Source organism: Coregonus clupeaformis, chromosome 39 (genome assembly GCF_020615455.1).
Source record: "Coregonus clupeaformis isolate EN_2021a chromosome 39, ASM2061545v1, whole genome shotgun sequence".
NCBI classification, from domain to species: domain Eukaryota; kingdom Metazoa; phylum Chordata; class Actinopteri; order Salmoniformes; family Salmonidae; genus Coregonus; species Coregonus clupeaformis.
The window spans coordinates 11,617,068-11,642,094 of NC_059230.1; the positions used below are offsets into that span (position 1 = coordinate 11,617,068).

Consider the following 25,027-nt stretch of genomic DNA (forward strand, 5'->3'; position numbering starts at 1 on the left):
AAGGGACATGATGTTGGACTTTTACGTTGTTGACACTCGAGCACCTGCAGTGCTAGGTCTTAAAGCATGTTTAGACATGGACCTTATCAAGCTAGTTTTATCAGTGACAGCACCAGTAGAGATAGAGAATGTCATGGAGGAGTTTGCTGATGTTTTTACAGGAATAGGACTATTCCCAGGAGAATGTACCATTCACCTTAACCCAGACGCAACCCCTGTGATCTACCCACCGAGAAAGATTCCACTTGCTCTCCGCGCCCGTCTGAAGAAAGAGTTGGAGAGCATGGAGCAATCTGACATCGTCACCAAGGTTACAGAACCGACGGATTGGGTCAACGCGTTAGTGGTGGTGGAGAAACCACGGACAGGCAAGCTCAGAGTATGTCTCGACCCAAGAGACTTGAACAAGGCTATCAAACGCCCCCATTACCCCCTTACCGACGCTAGATGGCATCACACACAAGCTAGCGGGCGCACGCTACTTCAGTGTCATGGACGCCAGATCAGGCTACTGGGCTATCAAGCTCACAGAAGAGTCATCTAAGCTCACAACGTTCAACACACCGTTTGGACGCTACAGGTTCCGTCGCCTGCCTTTTGGGATTATCTCAGCCCAAGACGAGTTTCAGCGAAAGATCGACGAGGTGTACGAAGGCCTCGACGGAGTCGTGGCAATTGTGGACGACATCCTTGTCTATGGTCGAACCAAAGAGGAACACGACAGAAACCTCAGCGCGATGCTGCAAAGGTCCCGCGAGAGAGGAGTCCGGCTCAACCCCGAGAAGAGCACAGTCGGCGCTACAGAGGTCAGCTACTTCGGGCATCTTCTCACAGCGAATGGAATCAAGCCAGATCCGCAGAAGATCTCAGCCATAAAGGAAATGGAGCCACCAAAGAACCGCGCAGAGCTGGAAACAGTGCTTGGCATGGTCAACTACTTAGCCAAGTTCGCACCCAGCCTCTCCAATGCTAATGCACCCCTGCGTCAGCTGCTAAAGCAGTCCAGTGAGTTCCTCTGGGACAACCAACACGACATCGCTTTCCAGAAAGTGAAAGACTTGATCACGAGAGAACCAGGACCAATCCTTGCCTACTACGACCCCAACAAAGAGCTCAGACTCCAGGTGGACGCGTCAAAGTATGGACTAGGGGCAGTGCTACTGCAAGAAGGAAAACCCATCGGCTACGCTTCCAAATCTCTCACAGACTGTGAAATCAACTACGCTCAAATCGAAAAGGAGCTGTACGCCATTCTGTTCGGATGTAAGCGTTTCCATCAGTATGTCTATGGACGACAAGTCATTGTGGAATCAGACCACAAGCCCCTCGAGTCAATCATGAGGAAACCGTTAGCCGCAGCCCCGCCAAGGCTACAGAGAATGATCCTTCAACTACAAAAATACGACTTCACAATCACTCACCGTCCAGGCAAAGACATCCCTGTCGCAGACACACTCTCCAGGAAGTTCCTTACCTACAAGGACAGCAGCCTCAGTGAAGGCATGGACATGCAGGTGCACACTGTGTACAGCAACTTACCAGTTAGTGACACAAAACTGAAGGAGATCCGAGCAGAAACAGAAAAAGACACACAACTCACACAGCTGAGGAACGTCATACAGTCAGGATGGCCTGAGGAGAGGAGAAAATGCCCTCAGAGCGTCTCAGAGTTCTGGAACCATCGTGACGAACTATCACAGATCAACGGAATCATTTTCAAAGGAGAGAAAATCATCATTCCTACCAGTCTCAGAGAAGAGATTTTGACAAAGATCCATGCTGGACACATGGGCATGGAAAAGTGCAAACAGAGAGCACGGGACATTTTGTTTTGGCCCGGAATGTGCAAACAAATAGAGGACATGGTTGGTAAATGCCCCACGTGTCTTGAACGACGCCCCTCGAACACCAAAGAGCCAATGTTACCTCACCGTATCCCAGACCGACCCTGGCAGGTCGTGGCAACCGATCTGTTCACGTGGAACAACGAGGACTACATTATAACAGTGGACTACTACAGCAGATACTTTGAACTCGACAAGCTTCACAGCACCACATCTGCAGCTGTGATACACAAGCTGAAAGCAGCCTTTGCCAGGCATGGCATTGTAGAGACTTTAATATCTGACAATGGGCCCTGTTACAAATCAAATGAGTTTGAATCCTTCACAAAAGCATGGGAGTTCACACACGTCACCACAAGCCCACATTACCCTCAAAGTAATGGCCTTGCTGAAAAATCTGTGCAGATCGCTAAATCACTCATGGACAAAGCAAAAGCAGACAAGAGAGACCCCTACCTCAGTCTCCTTGAATACCGCAACACTCCAGTTGACAACTTCAAATCACCAGCCCAGCTGTTGATGAGCCGCAGACTTCGCTCAATCCTCCCCAGCACCAACCAGCAGCTGCAACCTGAGGTCGTCAGCTACAAGGAAGTGCATGCAAAACGTGCACAGAGACAGCAACAGCAAAAGCGATACTACGACAGGTCAGCCAGACCACTGCCACCACTGAACGACGGAGAGTCAGTTAGAATCCAGGAGCATGGCTACTGGAAGCCAGCAGTCGTCATCCAACCAGCTGACACTGAACGTTCATATCACGTTCGCACCGCAGAAGGAGCGGTGTACCGCCGCAATCGTCGTCACCTACTGAACACAAAAGAACAACACACTGACGAGATGAACTGTTCCCCTGAAAGAGAACGGGATGGACTAAACACAGACACAACACAACATACACCATACTTACCTGCAACACCACAAGAACTGTTGACTGACACAGAAGCATGCTCAGCTTCATATCACACAAGGTCAGGAAGAGAGGTCAAGCCTAGAGCTGTCCTAGACCTGTGAAATGTCAAAGGGTGTAGGCGGATCGCTGCCCTAAAAGAGTTTCCAGACTGTAAACTTGTTATTGAAAGTTAACTTGAAATGCTTTGGTATTGTATTTGTTTGATATGTTGAGATGTCATTGCTACAGTGAAAAGCTGAGTTGCTGAGAAATATTTGTTCTAAAAATAACAATATGCTGAATCATTGTTTGTCTGTTATGTTGATGCAGTTGGTGCAGTTTAAATGGTTACTTACCTCGAGTTCAAACTACAGAGCATATATTCAAAAGAAACGCTTTATTGTTCCACATATTTTTTTCTTTTTTTTTAAAAGAAGGGGGATGTAATATTCATATGTGTCACCATACTGAATTGTAATTGGATGCATCATACTGTGCAATGATTGGTTAAGACCACCCAGGTGGTGAGGTCATTCTAAGATGATCATGGCCAGAGACACATGGACATGCACGTTATAGCTAGTTAATAAAGAGCTACGTTTATAAATATCCTGTCGTCCTGCATTTTATTATTTTGTACAAAGCGTACAAAACAAGACAATGATGAAACCCCAGATGCAGTTTTAACGTACCTACTCCATCTCACTATTTTTGCCACCCCAATATCTCACTTCCTCTCTATCTCTCTTTCTATCTCTGTCTTCCACTCTCTCACCCCTCCCCCTCTTTATCCTCCCCCCCTCCTCTCCTGCCCTTCTCCTCCCTCTCCCCCCTCTCTTCCCCCTCTCTCCCTCTCTCAGAGTTTGGTCAGTACTCGGGGCGTGTGCGGTTTGGCAGCAGTGAGCCCACGGTGGACTCGTCTCTGATCATCATGAACACTGTGGAGTCAGACGAGGGCAGGTACAACTGTCACATCAGCACCTTCCCCTCTGGGAACTTCGAACGACAGCTGTCACTCACCGTGTGGAGTAAGTCCCTCCCCTTACTTCCCCTTCCTCATTGTATTCCTTTGACTGATGATGATGATGTTTACAGGTGTCAGTTGTAGTATTACTAGCTGAAACAATAGCTTTAGTGGTGATAGTAGTCATGTAAGCCACAACTGTCATTGTAACTGTCAGTGTATCCAGCTGTCTGAGTTTTTTTAGGATAACATTTCCTCAAAGCACTGATCTGAGTTTTTTAAACACCTACCTAACAGAGCACATTAGATCTCAGCCTGGGTCATAAAGCTGATCCTAGTTCAGTGTTTAAGAACTTCCACCCCCTGAAGCATCATGTCACAATGATCTAGGATCAGCTTAACCTCCAATTAACAACTAAGACCAGTTCTAAGATCAGTTCTAAGATCACCTCCCCAAGCACTAAGACCAGGGAATAGTTTATTCCTATCCCTGAAGGAAGTCTGACATTTGACCCTTGACCCCTGCAGCCACACCCATCTCTTCCCTGGACCCTGTGATCCTTGTCGAGGGCCAGTCCTTCCGATTGGCCGCGTCCTGCCGCTCTGTGGCCCGCCCTCCGCCCCACCTCTCTTGGGACACAGACCTAATGGGCCAAAAACACAACAGGAGCTCGGAGGGTGGGTCAGTCTCCACCCACTTCTCTCTGCACCCCCTGAGGAGTATGAACGGGAAGAGGCTGGACTGTCTGGTGTGGCACCCGGCTCTGGAGGGACCCCGCAGGATCACCAACAACCTGGTGGTGCACTGTGAGTTTAGACTTCGCATTAAAAGATCCAATGCAGCCGTTTTTTTTATCTCAATATCAAATCATTTCAGGGTAACAATTAAGTACCTTACAGTGATTGTTTTCAATTAAAATGGTCTTCGCAAAGGGCAATTTCTCAATCAAGACATTTTACTAGGGGATTTTTTGTTGTTGCTGTTATTGGCAGAGAGATTTGGAACTCTCTTTCTTATTGGTCTATTAACTAATTTACTGCATGGTGATGTCACCATGGAAGGCCAAAACTCCATCGCACCAAAACAGGCTGAAATTTCAGGCAGTCTTTTAAAACAGCACTTACACTATCAGCATTTTCATCATTCTCACAATTACACAGTATTATTCCAACCTCAGTGTGGAAATATATATAAAATATAGGAAAATCACGTTTTTGACTGCACTGGGCCTTTAACTATAAGTCTAGAGGTGAGATGAAATACAATTTTTAATTGTGATACCTTACTACACATTTATACAGACTTCTATGCCTTCGGTGACTTTTCCGTTTAATATTGCCCTCTTTATTTAAAGTCCCTGGTAGAATTCAGAATCCCTCAATTTATCATGACTAAAGTAACTTTATTGTAAGTGGACTGTGCTTCTTTCTCACCAAGAAGATATTTTACAGATAATTTTTTATCCTGCCTTTATTGTTAGCTTGTGTAATTGTGGATTTCTGTGTATCTGCCAGTAAAACATTATGACTCTGATCATGTTCCTCTGTTCTAGATCCTCCCAATGCAGAGATCTCAGGGTTTGATCAGAACTGGTATGCTGGTCTGGAGGAAGCTGCCCTCAGCTGTGTCAGTGGAGGGAACCCCAAACCACAGAGTTTCATCTGGACCAGGTAACACTTACCTTCCCAACCTACCCTCCCTACCTGTCTGCCTGTCTGACTCACATTATGTCTGGCTAATCTGTTTTTGTTTGATTTACTGGTAATTCTATTAGTCAATGATTAATAGTGTTACTAAGCCTAAGGGAGTTCAGGAGTTGTTTTTAGTTTTGCTCTGAGTGCCACTTGCCAGGCAGTCATTGTCAATAATAAGGCAATTGACTTGAATCTTGATTGACTTACATGGTTAAAGAGATTCTCCGGTACGTTTGTATACTTTTTAGCCAGTAGTTCTGAAAGTAGCGCTCACAAGACAAAAGTGGTCCCCGAAGATTGCGTACTATGTCACATTTGTGCAGATGTGTGCACCACGTCATTGCTCTCGCTAGCTGTCACTCAAATGGCGAGGGGCTGAAGTTCATTGGCTGAAACTTGAATTGCTAGGGGACTGGCCATTGCAGGGGAAAATGTATGGAAAATGGCGCTGCACAGCTTCCAGAAAACACTCGCTTTCAAACTAGGGATTTTATGGCTAATTGAGGTAAGACAGTAATTCTGCTCATATATAATGCATGTATGAACTACACATTGACACATCCAGCCCAAAGCAGGAGGTTTAAAAAATACCTAAAGGGGAATTTCACCCTGGGGGAATCTGGGCTTGTTTTCATAATGTCTGAGGCATTTCTAGGACAGTGAGATGTGTTTCACACATAATTGCCCAGGAGGAAGGCAGGTCAGGGCTTCACGCGCTGAATGATACACCCTATGACGGCTTCCGGTGTATTGATCTAAAAATAAATATAGTCCTACTTTGTGGCATTTCGTGAAGGTTCTATGTTATACTGATCGCAATATACGTGTTTGTGGGTGTAGATATGGTTGTCCTTGTTCGATAGAGCCATTGGATGTCTTTCAGTAATGTTCCTATCGGCAGATTCATCAGTAAATGTACAAGCAGACACATTTTCTCCAGTCGCTGAAACGGTGCTTCATGCTCTGGCCCCCGTCCCTCCTCCAAGGCGGGCTTTTTTGAAAAGGAGACACTAACAACATCCTTTGGGCAAAATGTATAGAACTGACCAGACGCAATGGCTTCAAGTGATTCCTCTCATCAACACGAATTTGACGATGGAGCATCTATTAACTACATGGTGACATTCAACCATACATGTTTCAACTGGAATATAGCGATGAGGATTCGAAACAAAGACTTGGATTTAGCTAAAGTTAGAAGCTCAGCTACAGCCGATTCCAGCACCAAGAGGACAGATGACAAATACAGTGCCTAGCTAAGTAAGTAATTTTTCCTGCAAGCCACCTAGCTAGCTAACTTTAGTTTATCTAACTTTGCTATACATTACTTTTACCCATTTTATAAGAGAATCACTGAAATTGAAAAAATCCAGGCATTTATAAATAAAATCCAGTCTCACTTTATCAAAGGCCTTTTCAAAAACGTGTGGTTTTACTTAATTCTCTGTACTGGCCAATGATTATAACAGCAATTCTGATCCAACCATAAATTCATACATTGTACCCCTGGCCTGAGAGGATGGAAGTTCAAAATGTAGCTACAGTGGGGGAAAAAAGTATTTAGTCAGCCACCAATTGTTCTCCGACTTAAAAAGATGAGAGAGGCCTGTAATTTTCATCATAGGTACACGTCAACTATGACAGACAAATTGAGATTTTTTTTCTCCAGAAAATCACATTGTAGGATTTTTAATGAATTTATTTGCAAATTATGGTGGAAAATAAGTATTTGGTCACCTACAAACAAGCAAGATTTCTGGCTCTCACAGGCCTGTAACTTCTTCTTTAAGAGGCTCCTCTGTCCTCCACTCGTTACCTGTATTAATGGCACCTGTTTGAACTTGTTATCAGTATAAAAGACACCTGTCCACAACCTCAAACAGTCACACTCCAAACTCCACTATGGCCAAGACCAAAGAGCTGTCAAAGGACACCAGAAACAAAATTGTAGACCTGCACCAGGCTGGGAAGACTGAATCTACAATAGGTAAGCAGCTTGGTTTGAAGAAATCAACTGTGGGAGCAATTATTAGGAAATGGAAGACATACAAGACCACTGATAATCTCCCTCGATCTGGGGCTCCACGCAAGATCTCACCCCGTGGGGTCAAAATGATCACAAGAACGGTGAGCAAAAATCCCAGAACCACACGGGGGGGACCTAGTGTATGACCTGCAGAGAGCTGGGACCAAAGTAACAAAGCCTACCATCAGTAACACACTACGCCGCCAGGGACTCAAATCCTGCAGTGCCAGACGTGTCCCCCTGATTAAGCCAGTACATGTCCAGGCCCGTCTGAAGTTTGCTAGAGTGCATTTGGATGATCCAGAAGAGGATTGGGAGAATGTCATATGGTCAGATGAAACCAAAATATAACTTTTTGGTAAAAACTCAACTCGTCGTGTTTGGAGGACAAAGAATGCTGAGTTGCATCCAAAGAACACCATACCTACTGTGAAGCATGGGGGTGGAAACATCATGCTTTGGGGCTGTTTTTCTGCAAAGGGACCAGGACGACTGATCCGTGTAAAGGAAAGAATGAATGGGGCCATGTATCGTGAGATTTTGAGTGAAAACCTCCTTCCATCAGCAAGGGCATTGAAGATGAAACGTGGCTGGGTCTTTCAGCATGACAATGATCCCAAACACACTGCCCGGGCAACGAAGGAGTGGCTTCGTAAGAAGCATTTCAAGGTCCTGGAGTGGCATGGCCAGTCTCCAGATCTCAACCACATAGAAAATCTTTGGAGGGAGTTGAAAGTCTGTGTTGCCCAGCGACAGCCCCAAAACATCACTGCTCTAGAGGAGATCTGCATGGAGGAATGGGCCAAAATACCAGCAACAGTGTGTGAAAACCTTGTGAAGACTTGCAGAAAACGTTTGACCTGTGTCATTGCCAACAAAGGGTATATAACAAAGTATTGAGAAACTTTTGTTATTGACCAAATACTTATTTTCCACCATAATTTGCAAATAAATTCATAAAAAATCCTACAATGTGATTTTCTGGAATCTTTTTTCTCATTTTGTCTGTCATAGTTGACGTGTACCTATGATGAAAATACAGGCCTCTCATCTTTTTAAGTGGGAGAACTTGCACAATTGGTGGCTGACTAAATACTTTTTTTCCCCCACTGTATCTCGATTAACGAGAGAAGATTTAAAATAGACAAGATGTCGGCAAAAATCTTTGGGTAAATCACATTGGTGTAACAATCTGTAACTATAGTTCCCTGCACTTGTATGTCTTTACACCTGAGACACACTCGGACACACTGAACTGTACTACACTGTTCATACCTTTTTTTTGTATTTTACTTTTACCATATAACATTGTTGTTGAATACCCAGTTCTTGAGTTAACATTAAATAGTGTACAGTCTCCTGTATTTTAGATTTTGACAAATAAACAAACATTTTTTGGATATCTGAATGTCTAGCATCTGTTTCTTGCTACAGAGCCCTGTACAGCGTATATAAAAAATATCTTCATTGAATCCATAAGGGCAGACAAATGTAGAAGATTGATAGAAAATATCCATATTTATTTTATGGTGGTTCTACATCAGGGCTCTCCAAACCTGTTCCTGGAGAGATACCATCCTGTAGGTTTTCACTCCAACCCTAATCTAGCACACCTGATTCAAAAATGAGCTGCGTTTACACAGGCAGCCCAATTCTGATATATTTTCCACTATATATATATATTTAAAAATATATATATATATTTCCCTTTATTACTTTCCAACCCCACCACCCCTTCCCTAATTGGAGTAAACTAGTGAATAACAACGCTTAGGCCTCTACTTTCAGATTATACATACTATATACATTTTATGGACACAGTCAATTTTACAATAATTCTATTTTGCTTGATTTTACTCCTGAACTTCCTCTACCCTCAACCTCTCTGATCATTTTCATGATGTCCATCCTGTTTGCTTCTATATGCCATATCTCTCCAACTGTGCTCCTTCACAAAAGCTCTCAACCTATAACCTATATACTTATTATGGACACAGCATGCCCTACATTAGTTATCTTTCTGTTATTAGTTGTTATTAGTCCCATCTTTCAGCTCCATTCAACACCTCCCATCTATCTCTTAACACCATCCATATTGCATTTCTATTTGCCATATATTTTTCAACTGTACTTTGATGTTTCACAAAAGTTCTGAACCCTTCTATTCTCATTGTTTCTACAGATTGTACATTGAAAATAAACATTTTTGCTAAAAGTATTATTATATTATTGATCGATTGACTATGACTTTTCAGATCACCCAGTAGTGCAGGGTTAGCTCCAGGTAAATATTGCAATCCTTCAGCCATTCCTGGACCTGTGACCAAATACAAGCCACAAATGGACAGTACCAAAACAAATGATCTAATGATTCTGTCTCTTCGCAGCAAAATCTGCAGAGCTGGGAAGATTGTATCTCCCATATAAATAACATTCTATTGGTAGCAAGAATTTTGTATAATAATTTAAATTGAAAAATTCAAAGTTTCGAATTCGGCGTCGTTTTGCGTATCAGTTCATAAACACTATGCCATGAAATCGGTACGTCAAAAATCTCTTCCCAACTATTTTGCAATCTATACAGGACGGCTGTCAATCCTTTGGGTTTAATCACATCAGACATTTTTCAGAACTGATCTGATTGGTCAAAAGACAATTTAGTGAAAAAGTATCAGAGTTGGGCTGCCTGTGTAAACGCAGCTGATTAAAACAGCTTCTATCTCAAGGCCATCAGACTGTTAAATAGTCATCACTAGCCGGCCCCCACCCAGTACCCTGCCCTTTAGTCATTGTCACTAGATGGCTACCACCCGGTTACTCTACCATGCACCTTAGAGCCTGCTTCCCTATCTTCATAGTCATGGAACACTGGTCACTTTAATAATGGTACACTGGTCACTTTAAATAATGTTTACATACTGTTTTACCCATTTCATACACAGTGCATTCGGAAAGTATTCAGACCCCTTGACGTTACAGCCTAATTCCAAGATGTCTTAAATTGTTGTTTTCCACTCATCAATCTACACACAAAACCCAATAATGACAAAGCAAAAACAGGTTGTTATTTCTAAATTTATTAAAAAAAAAAAAAAAAGAAATATCAAATTACATAAGTATTCAGACCCTTTACACAGTACTTTGTTGAAGCACCTTTGGCAGAGATTACAGCCTCAAGTCTTCTTGGGTATGACGCTACAAGCTTGGCATACCTTTATTTCGTGAGTTCCTCCCATTCTTCTCTGCTCTGTCAGGTTGGATGGGGAGCGTCGCTGCACATCTATTCTCAGGTCTCTCCAGAGATGTTCGATCGGGTTCAAGTCCGGGCTCTGGCTGGGCCACTCAAGAACATTCAGAGACTTGTCCCGAAGCCACTCCTGCGTTGTCTTGGCTGTGTGCTTAGGATCGTTGTCCTGTTGGTAGGTGAACCTTCGCCCCAGTCTGAGGTCCTGTGCGCTCTGGAGCAAGTTTTCATCAAGGATCTCTCTGTACTTTGCTCCATTAATCTTTCCCTTGATCCTGACTAGTCTCCCAGTCCCTGTCACTGAAAAACATCCCCACATCATGATGCTGCCACAACCATGCTTCACCGTAGGAATGGTGCCAGGTTTCCTCCAGACGTGACGCTTGGCATTCAGGCCAAGGAGTTCAATCTTGGTTTCATTAGACCAGAGAATCTTGTTTCTCATGGTCTGAGAGTCTTTAGGTGCCTTTTGGCAAACTCCAAGCGGGCTGTCATGTGCCTTTTACTGAGGAGTGGCTTCTGTCTGGCCAGTATACCATAAAGACCTGATTGGTGGAGTCCTGCAGAGATGGTTGTCCTTCTGAAAGGTTCTCCCATCTCCACAGATAAACTCTGTAACTCTGTTAGAGTGTCCATCAGGATCTTGGTCAACTCGCTGACCAAGGTCCTTCTCCCCCGATTGTTCAGTTTGGCCGGGCGGCCAGCTCTAGGAAGAGTCTTGGTGGTTCCAAACTTCTTCAATTTAAGAATGATGGAGCCCACTGTGTTCTTGGGGACCTTTAATGCTGCAGACATTTTTTGGTACCCTTCCTCAGATCTGTGCCTCGACACAATCCTGTCTCGGAGCTCTACAGACAATTCCTTCGACCTCATGGCTTGGTTTTTGCTTTGACATTCACTGTCTACTGTGAGACCATATATAGACAGGTGTGTGCCTTTCCAAATCATGTCCAATCAATTGAATTTACCACAGGTGGACTCCAATCAAGTTGAAGAAACATCTCAAGGATGATCAATGGACACAGGATGCACCTGATCTCAACTGTGAGTCTCATAGCAAAGGGTCTAAATACTTATGTAATTAAGGTATTTCTGTTTTTTATTTTTAATACATTTGCAAACATTTCTAAAAACCTGTTTTCACTTTGTCATTATGGGGTATTGTGTGCAGATTGATGAGGAAATGTTTTTAGAGTAAGGCTGTAATGTAACAAAATATGGAAAAAGTCTGCAAAACATGACTTAGTACTTGGTGGCAAAACCCTTGTTGGCAATCACAAAGGTCAGACGTTTCTTGTAGTTGGCCACCAGGTTTGCACACATCTCAGGAGGGATTTTGTCAACTCCTCTTTGCAGATCTTCTCCAAGTCATTAAGGTTTCGAGGCTGACGTTTGGCAACTCGAACCTTCAGCTGCCTCCACAGATTTTCTATGGGATTAAGGTCTGGAGACTGCCTAGGCCACTCCAGGACCTTAATGTGCTTCTTCTTGAGCCACTCCTTTGTTGCCTTGGCCGTGTGTTTTGGGTCATTGTCATGCTGGAATACCCATCCACGACCCATTTTCAATGCCCTAGCTGAGGGAAGGAGGTTCTCACCAGATTTGATGGTACATGGCCCTGTCCATCGTCCCTTTGATGCGGTGAAGTTGTCCTGTCCCCTTAGCAGAAAAACACCCCCAAAGCATAATGTTTCTACCTCCATGTTTGACGGTGGGGATGGTGTTCTTGGGGTCATAGGCAACATTCCTCCTCCTCCAAACACGGCGAGTTGAGTTGATGCCAAAGAGCTCGATTTTGGTCTCATCTAACCACAACACTTTCACCCAGTTCTCCTCTGAATCATTCAGATGTTCATTGGCAAATTTCAGACGGGCATGTATATGTGCTTTCGTGAGCAGGGGGACCTTGCGGGCGCTGCAGGATTTCAGTCCTTCACGGCGTAGTGTGTTACCAATTGTTTTCTTGGTGACTATGGTCCCAGCTGCCTTAAGATCATTGACAAGATCCTCCTATGTAGTTCAAGGCTGATTCCTCACCGTTCTCATGATCATTGCAACTCCACGAGGTGAGATCTTGCATGGAGCCCCAGGCCGAGGGAGATTGACAGTTATTTTGTGTTTCTTCCATTTGCGAATAATCGCACCAACTGTTGTCACCTTCTCACCAAGCTGCTTGGCGATGGTCTGGTAGCCCATTTCAGCCTTGTGTAGGTCTACAATCTTGTCCCTGACATCCTTGGAGAGCTCTTTGGTCTTGGCCATGGTGGAGAGTTTGGAATCTGATTGAATGATTGCTTCTGTGGACAGGTGTCCAAATCTCAGCTCATTCCCTATATAAAAGACAAATCTCAGCTCGTTACCTGTATAAAAGACACCTGGGAGCCAGAAATCTTTCTGATTGAGAGGGGGTCAAATACTTATTTCCCTCATTAAAATGCAAATCAATTTATAACATTTTTGACATGCGTTTTTCTAGATTTTTTTGTTGTTATTCTGTCTCTCACTGTTCAAATAAACCTACCATTAAAATTATAGACTAATCATTTCTTTCTCAGTGGGCAAACGTAAAAAATCAGCAGGGGATCAAATACTTTTTTCCCTCACTGTATATATATACACAGTACCGGTCAAAAGTTTGGACACACCTACTCATTCAAGGGTTTTTGTTTATTTGGACTATTTTCTACATTGTAGAATAATAGTGAAGACATCAAAACTATGAAATAACACATATGGAATCATGTAGTAACCAAAAAAGTGTTAAACAAATAAAAATATATTTTAGATTCTTCAAAGTAGCCACCCTTTGCCTTGATGACAGCTTTGCACACTCTTGTCATTCTCTCAACCAGCTTCACCTGGAATGCTTTTCCAACAGTCTTGAAGGAGTTCCCAAATATGCTGAGCATTTGTTGGCTGCTTTTCCTTCTCTCTGCGGTCCAACTCATCCAAACCATCTAATTTGAGTTGAGGTCGGGTGATTGGGGAGCCTAGGTCATCTGATGCAGCACTCCATCACTCTCCTTCTTGGTCAAGTAGCCCGTACACAGCCTGGAGGTGTGTTGGGTCATTGTCCTGTTGAAAAACAAATGATAGTCCTACTAAGCGCAAACCAGATGGAATGGAGAATGCTGTGGTTTCCATGCTGGTTAAGTGTGCCTTGAATTCTAAATAAATTACAGACAGTGTCACCAGCAAAGCACCCCACACCATCACATCTCCACATGAGATCATCCGTTCACCTACTCTGCCTTACAAAGAAACGGCGGTTGGAACCACAAATCTCAAATTTGGACCGATTTCCACCGGTCTAATGTTCATTGCTCGTGTTTCTTGGCCAAAGTAAGTCTCTTCTTCTTATTGGTGTCCTTTAGTAGTGGTTTCTTTGCAGCAATTTGACCATGAAGGCCTGATTCATGCAGTCTCCTCTGAACAGTTGATGTTGAGATGTGTCTGTTACTTGAACTCTGTGAAGCATTTATTTGGGCTGCAATTTCTGAGGCTGGTAACTCTAATGAATGTATCATCTGCAGCAGAGGTAACTCCGGGTCTTCATTTCCTGTGGCGGTCCTTCTTCATAGCACTTGATGGTTTTTGCGACTGCACTTGAAAATCTTTCAAAGTTCTTGAAATGTTCCGGTGTGACTGACCTTCATGTCTTAAAGTAACGATGGACTGTCGTTTCTCTTTGCTTATTTAAGCTTGGTCTTTTACCAAATAGGGCTATCTTCTGTATACCACCCCTACCTTGTCACAACACAACTGATTGGCTCAAACGCATTAAGAAAGATTTGTGGTTTCAACCGCTGTGTCTTTGTAAGACGCAGAGTAGGTGAACGGATGATCTCCTTATGTGTGGTTCCCACTGTGAAGCATGGAGGAGGACGTGTGATGGTGTGGGGGTGCTTTGCTGGTGACACTGTCTGTAATTTATTTAGAATTCAAGGCACACTTAACCAGCATGGAAACCACAGCATTCTCCATCCCATCTGGTTTGCGCTTAGTGGGACTATCATTTGTTTTTCAACAGGACAATGACCCAACACACCTCCAGGCTGTGTACGGGCTACTTGACCAAGAAGGAGAGTGATGGAGTGCTGCATCAGATGACCTAGCCTCCACAATCACCCGACCTCAACTCAATTGAGATGGTTTGGATGAGTTGGACCGCAGAGAGAAGGAAAAGCAGCCAACAAATGCTCAGCATATTTGGGAACTCCTTCAAGACTGTTGGAAAAGCATTCCAGGTGAAGCTGGTTGAGAGAATGACAAGAGTGTGCAAAGCTGTCTCAAATATAAAATGTATTTTGATTTGTTTAACACTGTTTTGGTTACTACATGATTCCATATGTGTTATTTCATAGTTTTGATGTCTTCACTATTATTCTGCAATGTAGAAAATAGTACAAATAAAGAAAAACCCTTGAATGAGTAGGTGTGTCCAAACTTTTGACTGGTACTGAATATATGTATATACTCCACAGGAGGTTGGTGGCACCTTAATTGGGGAGGATGTGCTCATGGTAATGGCTGGAGCGGAATGAGTGGAATGGTATCAAATACATCAAACACGTGGTTTGATGCCATGCCATTAGCTCCGTTCCAGCCATTATTATGAGCCATCCTCCCCTCAGCATCCTCCACTGATATACTCCGGACTTCGACATTGCTCGTCCTAATATTTCTATATTCCATTCTTTTACTTTTTAGATTTGTGTGTATTGTTAGATATTACTCCACTGTCGGAGCTAGGAACACAAGCATTTTGCTACACCCACAATAACATCTGCTAAATATGTGTATGCGACCAATGCAATTTGATTTGATTGGATATGATTTATCCAGCTTCGGTACACTGGCAATGGTCGGCTTGGGAGGTTAGACTCTTTGTTCTTATAGCGATGGGCTTGTCCTGTCTGCTGTGAACGGCCAGCTGGATAAGACTGCCGAAAGTGGTGTAGGGCTTCTTAACCACCTGGTCCTCTTGTAGAAGATTTGCTGGTACTGCACGTCTCCTGGAAAGACATGGTTGTGGTCATAGCATTTTAAATTTTTTGTGGAAGGGACGTAGGGCAACACACCTTTGTTGGTAAAGGTATCAACCAAATGGGAACGGCTAGCATATTGCTTAGGGACCATGAGGGGACATTGGGAGCTGCTTCTGAGAGAAAAGATCAGTCAATAAAGTGAATGGGCTGGGTGGCTAAAGAAGGTGTGAAAAGTCTTAGGAAGGCAGTTCTTACACAGTATGAATTGTTGTGTATGGGAGATTGAGGAGAAATGGCACCTCAATCGCTCTCATACACAACAATACATTTACTGTCTAAGCACAACCCTGCACATCCAAAAACCCTTTCCTCATCTCAAAGTGCTGTCTGTAAACCTCCCCAGTCCATTGACTTTGACAGATCATCCTTGTCAATAGTAGCCCTTTGGAGGGGAATTTTGTAGATGTCTTTGTATTATGTTTTGAGAATCTGCAGAGAGAATAATGAGGTGGTTGTGTCATTACTGTTGTAGTCTTGATTTTATACCTTTCAGTGTCACTTGCTGGTTTCTGTCCCACAATCTTGTTGTGCTCCATAATTGCAAGGTGTGTCCGCTCACTCATGCTTGTGTACTCAAAATGTCCACACTTTGGGGTATTTTTTAGCAGGGCACTGTGGAATGACTCCAGATAACATGAGTTTTACAAAGAGAAAAAGGAAAAAAGAGAAGAGGGGTAGAGTAAATTGATTACATGGTCTGGAAGATACTCTGTGGTCCTCAGGCCACCTCTAACCACCCGTAACCCCAAAACACGAACACAAACCATACAAAACACTACCCAATTCATGTTTATACCATGCTTACCATAAAGTGAGCTATCTTTGCCATCAGCTTGTAAATATTTTGGCCAACTTACCTTCACCTTGTACGGTGCTAGGGGTTGGAAGTGCATGTTGGTGGAATGAGATTCTGTACCACAGGCGTTTGGTGGCACCTTAATTGGGGAAGTTGGGCTTGTGGTAATGAGTGGAGCGGAATTTGGAATGGTATCAAATACATCAAACACAAGGTTTGATGCCATTCCATTTGCTTCGTTTTAGCCATTATTATGAGCCGTCCTCCCCTCAGCAGCCTCCACTGTTCTGTACCACCTACAACAAAATACACAACAATACACAATTTAACCACTCCACTAATTGTATTGATCTCTATTAGACTGGCTAGCTAAGCATACCTAACATTGACATTTCAATGTTGTTATCTTGCTGTTAGCTAACTAGCGTCACTAAATTGGCAGCAAGATTGCTAGCCAGCTGAGACTGGCTGAGAACCAACTAACCAACCATAGATGATTTATACACATTCATCATTGCTACCAATACACAGAGTGAGTTAGCTATATAGACAATTCACATTTTAATAGACTAGGGTGGAATAGATGGCTACCAAATTAAGATACTTTATTTGGTAACATTAGCTAGCTTACGCTAGCTAACGTCAGTCAAAGATAGAATGAACAAACAAACATGTTTACTCTGCTGAAGGCAGCTACCAGTCTAGCAGTGACTACCATGGCATAGGCGAAATTGATTGACAGTGTGTATACCAAAAGATACTGTAGATAGCTATATGATTTAGCTGATGGCTTTCAGAGTTCAATACAGGACTGTAATGTTAGCTAGCTAACTTACCCAGCTAGGCTAGCAAGCTAGCTAATGTCAGGTTACCTCTAATTAAGAATCTTCTGGTATGTTGTGAAGGAAAAAATGTATGGTATCACATCACTTCTCAGCTGTCGTCGAAATGGATTCCCCATCAGTTCAGCCTGAAAATCCCTCTGATAATCTTTGGTCACCGCATCATTCTTGATAGCCGCAAGCCACTGGCAGAATCAGGGTGAGTCTGGTAGGTAGAATGGTGAAAGATAACGCTTGTTTGTAATTAGCTAAATGAAAATGTGCTAGTTCTAGCTTGTGGTTTGGATAATTGTGATGTTTATGATAAAAACTTAATGTTGTTAATATAGTAATGACTATATGCCATTCCAGAGCCAGGGTGAAATACCCCTTTAATAGTCGTAAAGTTCCGGAGCATGTCTTTCAGTGGAGGCTGCTGAGGGGAGAAAGGCTCATAATAATGTCTGGAACGGAGTAAATGGAATGGTCCCATTCCGTTGATTCTGCTCCAGCCATTACCACGACCCCGTCCTCCCCAATTAAGGTGCCACCAACCTCCTGTGATGTCTTTAAATAAAGGTTAAATAAATAGTAGTACAGGTTTGGTTCAGGGACAGTTCAAATGTTTTGTTACACTTCAGTGCAGCTTTTGACATTATCGATCATAGTCTGCTGCTGGAAAAATGTATGTGTTATGGCTTTACACCCCCTGCTATATTGTGGATAAAGAGTTACCTGTCTAACAGAACACAGAGGGTGTTCTTTAATGGAAGCCTCTCCAACATAATCCAGGAAGAATCAGGAATTACCCAGGGCTGCTGTCTAGGCCCCTTACTTTTTTCTAACTTTACTAACGACATGCCACTGGCTTTGAGGAGAGCCAGTGTGTCTATGTATGTGGATAACTCAACACTGTACACGTCAGCTACTACAGCGACTGAAATGACTGCAACACTTAACAAAGAGCTGCAGTTAGTTTCAGAATGGGTGGCAAGGAATAAGTTAATCTTAAATATTTCAAACTAAAAGCATTTTATTTGGGACAAATCATTCACTAAACCCTAAACCTGAACTAAATATTTTAATAAATAATGTGGAAATTGAGCAAGTTGAAGTGACTAAACTGCTTGGAGTAACCCTGGATTGTAAACTGTCATGGTCAAAATATATTCATACAACAGTAGCTAAGATGGGGAGAATAAAGCGCTCTACCTTCTTAACAGCACTATCAACAAGGCAGGTCCTACAGGCTCTAGTTTTGTCGCACCTGGACTACTGTTCAGTTGTGTGGTCAGGTGCCACAAAGAGAGACTTAGGAAAATTGCAATTGGCTCAGAACAGGGCAGCACGGCTGGCCCTTGGATGTACACAGAGAGCAAACATTAATAATATGCATGTTAATCTCTCCTGGCTCAAAGTGGAGGAGAGATTGACTTCATCACTACTTTTATTTGTGAGAGGTATTGACATGTTGAAAGCACCGAGCTGTCTGTTTAAACGACTAGCGCACAGCTCAGACACCCATGTATACCCCACAAGACATGCCACCAGAGGTCTTTTCACAGTCCCCAAGTCCAGAACAGACTATGGGAGGTGCACAGTACTACATAGAGCCATGACTACATGGAACTCTATTCCACATCAGTTAACTGATGCAAGCAGTAGAATCAGATTTTAAAAAACTGATAAAAATACACCTTATGGAAGAGCGGGGACTGTGAAGCAACACAAACATACGCACAGACACATGCATACAGACACATGATAACATACGCACTATACACACATGTACACATGGATTTTGTGTTGTAGATATGTGGTAGTGGAGTAGGGGTCTGAGAGCATTTGGAAAACATCCTGCTGTTAGGTGGATTAAACCATTCTCAGGGTGTGGTAGAGGGTGGAGGTGGAATGAACCATCTATTGGAAATTACTCTTAAAATGGCTCTTACTCATTATTCATACAAGTACAGTTAGGCCTTTAGGGAAAGTGTCTCATGAGTGTCATGCTGTATGTCTGATGTTAGATTTATAGAAGTTATGATTCAGTCTGATTAATTTTGTACTTGATCACACACTTTCTTACTCCCACTAACACACACACACGCACACACACACACACGCACACACACACACACACACACACACACACACACACACACACACACACACACACACACACACACACACACACACACACACACACACACACACACACACACTCACACACACACACACATACACACACCATGGTTGTTGCCTGTTGCAGTGGGAAAACCAGTTTGCTTCTTTTTACTTGTCAATGCAAAGCAACAGGTGAAGTAATAACCGTGCTGTCATATTGTCGTGTTGCAGCTTGTGCAGACAGCAGACAGAGGAGACAGTTTCACAAGAGGGAGGGAGGGGTGGGGGATGGAGGGAGGGGGGAGGTATGTTCCAAACAATTGGATTTGTTTGTAACATTATCATGCTGTGTGATCTGTGTCTATATGTAAAACTGTATGGTTCCTGTTTCTGGTTCCTCCTGCTCAAAAGGGAGTCTGTTCACACGACTCAAAGCAATAGAGTAGTGGTCAGAAATAAGCCATTTTAATGAATTCTAGTTTGTTGCGCCCACAAATTCTGAGTCATGTTTTTCTTTATATCACTGTGGTGCTCATGTAACATTTCAGGTTAGTGTTGTTGGTGATCAATAGTTAATAGTATTTTGGGCTGTGTTGCTATGATATTCAGGTTAGTGTTGTTGTTTTGAATGTGATGTTTTGTGTGATACTGTAGGGTGTGTTAAAGGGGTGCGTTCAGGTTCAATTCAGTACCTTGTGACGTTGTTGGGCGTTTATAGAGTCATGGCATTCAGAGCATTATTGTAAGATATCAACTGTACAGTTTTGTTAAACCCTATGTTAAGTGCTATAGTGTTTCTGTTATGCGCAGAAAAGGCGGAGACTTACCAGAGGGCGTGACCACGGGGAATGGATCCCTGCTGTTTAATAGGCCCCTCGGCCTGACGGACGCTGGCATCTACCAATGTGTGGCCAAGAACGTTGTGGGGACGGGGAAAGCAGAGGTGGAGATCACTGTGACAGGTAGGTTGGGCTATCACTCATATTAAAGAGTGATATTAAATTAGTCATAATTTTCTTACTTTAGTCCTGGATATATATGTTGTATTTTATTTTATATTAATTTTTTTATCCTGAAACAAAATTCTGGAAAATACTGTACCTTTGTTCTGTTAAACAAAGAAGTTTAGCTAACAAACCCAGTTTAAGCAATCACACATACAGTATGTTCATATTTTCAAAATTATGTGTATTTCTGTATCTCTGTGAATATACATCACTTCCTATTGTCCCTCTCCCTCAGAGTTGCCTCAGAAGCAGGCGTCGTTCGACAGTCTCCTGATGATAATAGTGGGAGGAGTGGCCGTAGTACTTCTACTAGTCATGATCATCATCGTCATCTCTGTGACCCGTCACCACAAACGCAAGAACAAGAAACTGTCGAGGGAACTCACTGTGAGGAAGTATGTTTTCAAACTTTACAGTAACTCCCTCGTTATAGAATCGTTATAGAATCTAAATGATAAATGTTACGCCAAAACTGTAAATGTCTTTAATTCAGAATACTTAACAATGCCTCTCTCTCTCTCTCTCTCTCTCTCTCTCTCTCTCTCTCTCCTCTCTCTCTCTCTCTCTCTCTCTCTCTCTCTCTCTCTCTCTCTCTCTCTCTCTCTCTCTCTCTCTCTCTCTCTCTCTCTCTCTCTCTCTCTCTCTCTCTCTCTCTCTCTCTCTCTCTCTCTCTCTCTCTCAGGGAGGAGATCAGTACTCTCTCCAGACAGGCATCTGTCAGGAAAATGAACTCAGTCAGTATGGACGCTAGAGGACAGGTAGGATATTAAATCACCATATCTTACAGTCTGTGGCAGTGGAGGCTGGTGGAAGGAGTTATAGGAGGATGGGCTCATTATAATGGCTGGAATGAAATAAATACAATGCAGTCTAACCTAGGGTTTCCATGTGTTTGATACCGTTCCACTTATTCCATTCCAGCCATTACAATGAGCCCGTCCTCCTATAGCTCCTCCCACTAGCCTCCACTGGTCTGTGGTCTGTACACAATGCTGTCATTCTGTAAATAAATACTAGCACTTCCATGAGCATTATCTATTTGCCTCAAGTTAATATGGTCCCCTCAAGTTAATATGTCCCCCTCTCATTCTCTCCCCCCTCCCTCTCTCCCTTCCCTCTCTTTCTTATCCTCTGTTCTTATAGACAGAGGAGAATATCCCTCTCAGAGTGGAGGGGACACTGCGGACCAGCCTGTCCTCCCTAGGGGTCAGTCTCCATTTCACTCTTTCTCTGCATGCGAGGGAGACCTCCGATTTAGCCTCCAGATGCATGGCCGCTAAATTCTGAGCTCTGCAGGGCAGGCAAAAATGTATGTAGTTAAATGAAATGCAAGGAGCTTATTTTCTTTAAATAGCATTTATATGTGAAAAGAAAAGTTAGTGCATCTTACATATCATATATTAATTATACTTTATACTAATTATACTTTGTTATTAAGACTTCGTGCTTTCCCTCCATCTTCTGTTCTGGGACTCCTGCTTCGGAAGCCATCTTAAAATCAGACTCTTCAGTGGAAAATGTGTTTAAAGTTCTCTATATCTCCCTTTCCTTCACACGCAGGAGCAAGGGCGCATTAGGGGGAGTCAATCTACTCTGGTAGGGGGCGGGGGGCTAGACTACCTGGGTCGACCTGTTCTGTACAATACTTCACGAAGAGGGAGGGAGAGCAGAGCCATGGACAGAGAGGAGGAGAACAGACTTAGGGTGGAGTCAGATGAGCAGAATAGCACCATGTCTTTGGTAAGTGTGTGGGTGGGTAGAGGGGTGGGTGCATGTAGAGGCATGAGTAGGGTTGCAGAATTCCGTGAACTTTCAATAAATTCACAGTTTTTTTCAGAAATCATGGTTGGAATTGTGCAACCCTAGGCATGAGGCATCATGACTGGCATACTCCATTTCTTGTAAACCTTTTAAACTCATAGGTTTAGTAGAGATTGCTAGAGATACTCAAATTATCTATAGTTACTGATGAGTTGTATTTTCCTTTATCTAACCACATATTTACCACTTGTCTCACAGGAAGACCATCTCCACCCACCTCTCCAACCCTCTCCCTTCCCAATGGAACAGTCCACCGAGCTGCTGAGGTCCCTGAACGGCAGCGCCATCATCCCAACGGAGTGGGGTTTACACATACGGCAGGGGCCCGGTAGCAGGAACACCCACTCCCCTCTCAGTTGCAACTTCCCTCCCGTCACAGACGAGGAGGATGAAGGTGTGGAGGGGGAGCGGGGGACGCGCCCCAGGATGAGTCCGTTGGATCAGGGGAGGTCAGAAGACCAGGACAGCGAGACCAACAGTTCTCAGATCTCAGAAATAGAACGTGGACTCAACCCTCACTTCCAGCAGAACAACGGAACATTGAGACCCAAACCGCTCCCCAAATACCGGACCAATGGCATCCTCCTCACCCCATCACCACACGCCTCCTTCATCCACAAGGCCCAGATTGTATAGAGCGGTACGGCTGGGTAAGGGCAGGTGACACACTATACGACGAGGCACACTTTTCTACACAACACCACTCTAACAGTGTTTTGTATGTGATTGGTTGTGACTGTTTGGGATACAAGCACGTTGGTGGCATACCTCTGTGGCAGCCAGTTTACCTCCTTTTCACTTCTGAAACATACGTCCACCTTCGCCTCGAGCTCTCAGATATTTTTGATCAGCAAATAAAGCTTCCGATTCAAGAAAGACTCCTTTGCTGTAGCGATACAAATAAGTAACACATACATATCACAGGAGAGAAGCTGGACATGTATGATGTAAAATTAAAAGCACATGAATGTCAGGTTGGACATAGACCAAAGTAGTCATTCATCTTGTATAAATCACTGTAGAAGTACATGAATGTCAGGTTGGACACAGACAGACCAAAGTAGTCATAATATTGTATCACAGCAATAAAGATCACTCCATGCCCAGGAAGCATCAAACTGAGAGGACCTAAAAGACTTCCATGCTTTATTATTGTATAGTTTTTTTGCTACTACGACTTGGTGACAGAACTAAGGTGCAAGATTAGAATATCAACAACTCACCAATAACGGCTGCCTAGTGGAATACATGTTGGTGATCTTCCACCCTCCTTCCTTCTAGATGAGGATACAACCCATGCTGTTCTATTCACCCTAAGATGGAGTCCATCTTTTTGACTTGACGTGTGGCAGGAGTTTTTCTGGAGATACCCCTCCTTTCCATGAAACTTGGATGTGCACAAACTTTGAACTCGCCATAGTCTGAGATGTCAAAAGCTGAAGACTGCATTTTAGACAAGAGGTTAAAAAACAGAGCCTTCCCATTAAATGGTTTACACCTGAGCACAGTGAGAGCCTATGTGAAAATCTACTAAAACTGGGAAAAAGTATTGTTCTTCTATTTTCTTACACCACAGACATTTAGACAAGATAACTGCAATATGCCTTTGTTTGTATGAATACAGTAAAAAGAGCCTTTGCTTTGTAGGCCAATATTAAGTATTATGTTTGAATCTACTGACTTGAAATGACACCCTATTCCCTACATAGTGCACTACTTTTAACCAGAGCCCTATGAGCCCTGGGCAAAAGTAGTGCGCTAGATAGGGAATAGGGTGTCATTTCAAACGCAGCCATGCTGTACACAAGTGTTTCTTTCATGCCATGTTCCAGGGAATGTCTTACTGTAGTTCACAGGTATGTACACATATACTTGTAATTCAGTGGAGGCTGGTGGGAGGAGCTATAGGATGAAGGGCTCATTGTAATGGCTGAAATGGAATTGATGGAACGGAGTCAAACATGTGGTTTCCATATGTGCGACGTCTTTGATACCGTTCCATTTATTCCACTTCAGTCATTACAATGATCCCTCCTCCTATAGCTCCTCCCACCAGCCTCCACTGTTGTAATTGCATGGGCTTCCATGTATGAAACTTTGGAATCACATTCACACACATTCAGTTGTATCATTCCGTTGCTTTTAACTATTTTCCTTTGTATAATGCTGTAACGCTATCTCTGAGTGAATGTATTACCGACAAACACTGAGTGTACAAAACATTATGAACACCTGCTCTTTCCATGACATAAACTGACAAGGTGAATCCAAGTGAAAGCTTTGATCCCTTATTGTTGTCACTTGATAAATCCACTTCAATCAGTCTAGATGAAGGGGAGGAGACAGGTTAAAGAAGGATTTTTAAGCCTTGAGACAATTGAGACAAGGATTGTGTATGTGTGCCATTCAGAGGGTGAATGGGCAAGACAAAAGTGCCTTTGAATGGGGTATGGTAGTAGGTGCCAATGCGCACCGGTTTGTGTCAAGAACTTCAACGCTGCTGGGTTTTTCACGCTCAACAGTTTCCCGTGTATCAAGAATGGTCCACCACCCAAAGGACATCCAGCCAACTTGACACAACTGTGGGAAGCATTGGAGTCAACATGGGCCAGCATCCCTGTGGAACACTTTCAACACCTTGTAGAGTCCATGCCCCGACGAATTGAGGCTGTTCTGAGGGAAAATGGTGTTCTTAATGTTTTGTACACTGTGTAGAATGTAAGAGGTTGGAATATACAGCCTCCT

At 43.3% G+C, this 25,027-nt stretch overlaps 1 protein-coding gene across 1 annotated transcript in view; it reads left to right on the forward strand.

Moving 5' to 3' along the window:
- The window catches only part of LOC121554465 (nectin-4-like), a 34,330-nt gene extending 9,776 nt beyond the window's left edge, over nucleotides 1–24,554 (forward strand). Inside the window, exons 4-12 of the mRNA XM_041868063.1 lie at nucleotides 3,597–3,764; nucleotides 4,229–4,507; nucleotides 5,254–5,371; nucleotides 20,265–20,416; nucleotides 20,697–20,856; nucleotides 21,144–21,219; nucleotides 21,605–21,667; nucleotides 22,022–22,201; nucleotides 22,481–24,554. Of these exons, the coding sequence (XP_041723997.1) occupies nucleotides 3,597–3,764; nucleotides 4,229–4,507; nucleotides 5,254–5,371; nucleotides 20,265–20,416; nucleotides 20,697–20,856; nucleotides 21,144–21,219; nucleotides 21,605–21,667; nucleotides 22,022–22,201; nucleotides 22,481–22,918 (1,634 nt within the window). The 3' untranslated portion in view covers nucleotides 22,919–24,554. The remainder of the gene's footprint in view (nucleotides 1–3,596; nucleotides 3,765–4,228; nucleotides 4,508–5,253; nucleotides 5,372–20,264; nucleotides 20,417–20,696; nucleotides 20,857–21,143; nucleotides 21,220–21,604; nucleotides 21,668–22,021; nucleotides 22,202–22,480) is intronic.
- Nucleotides 24,555–25,027: the final 473 nt, after the last annotated feature.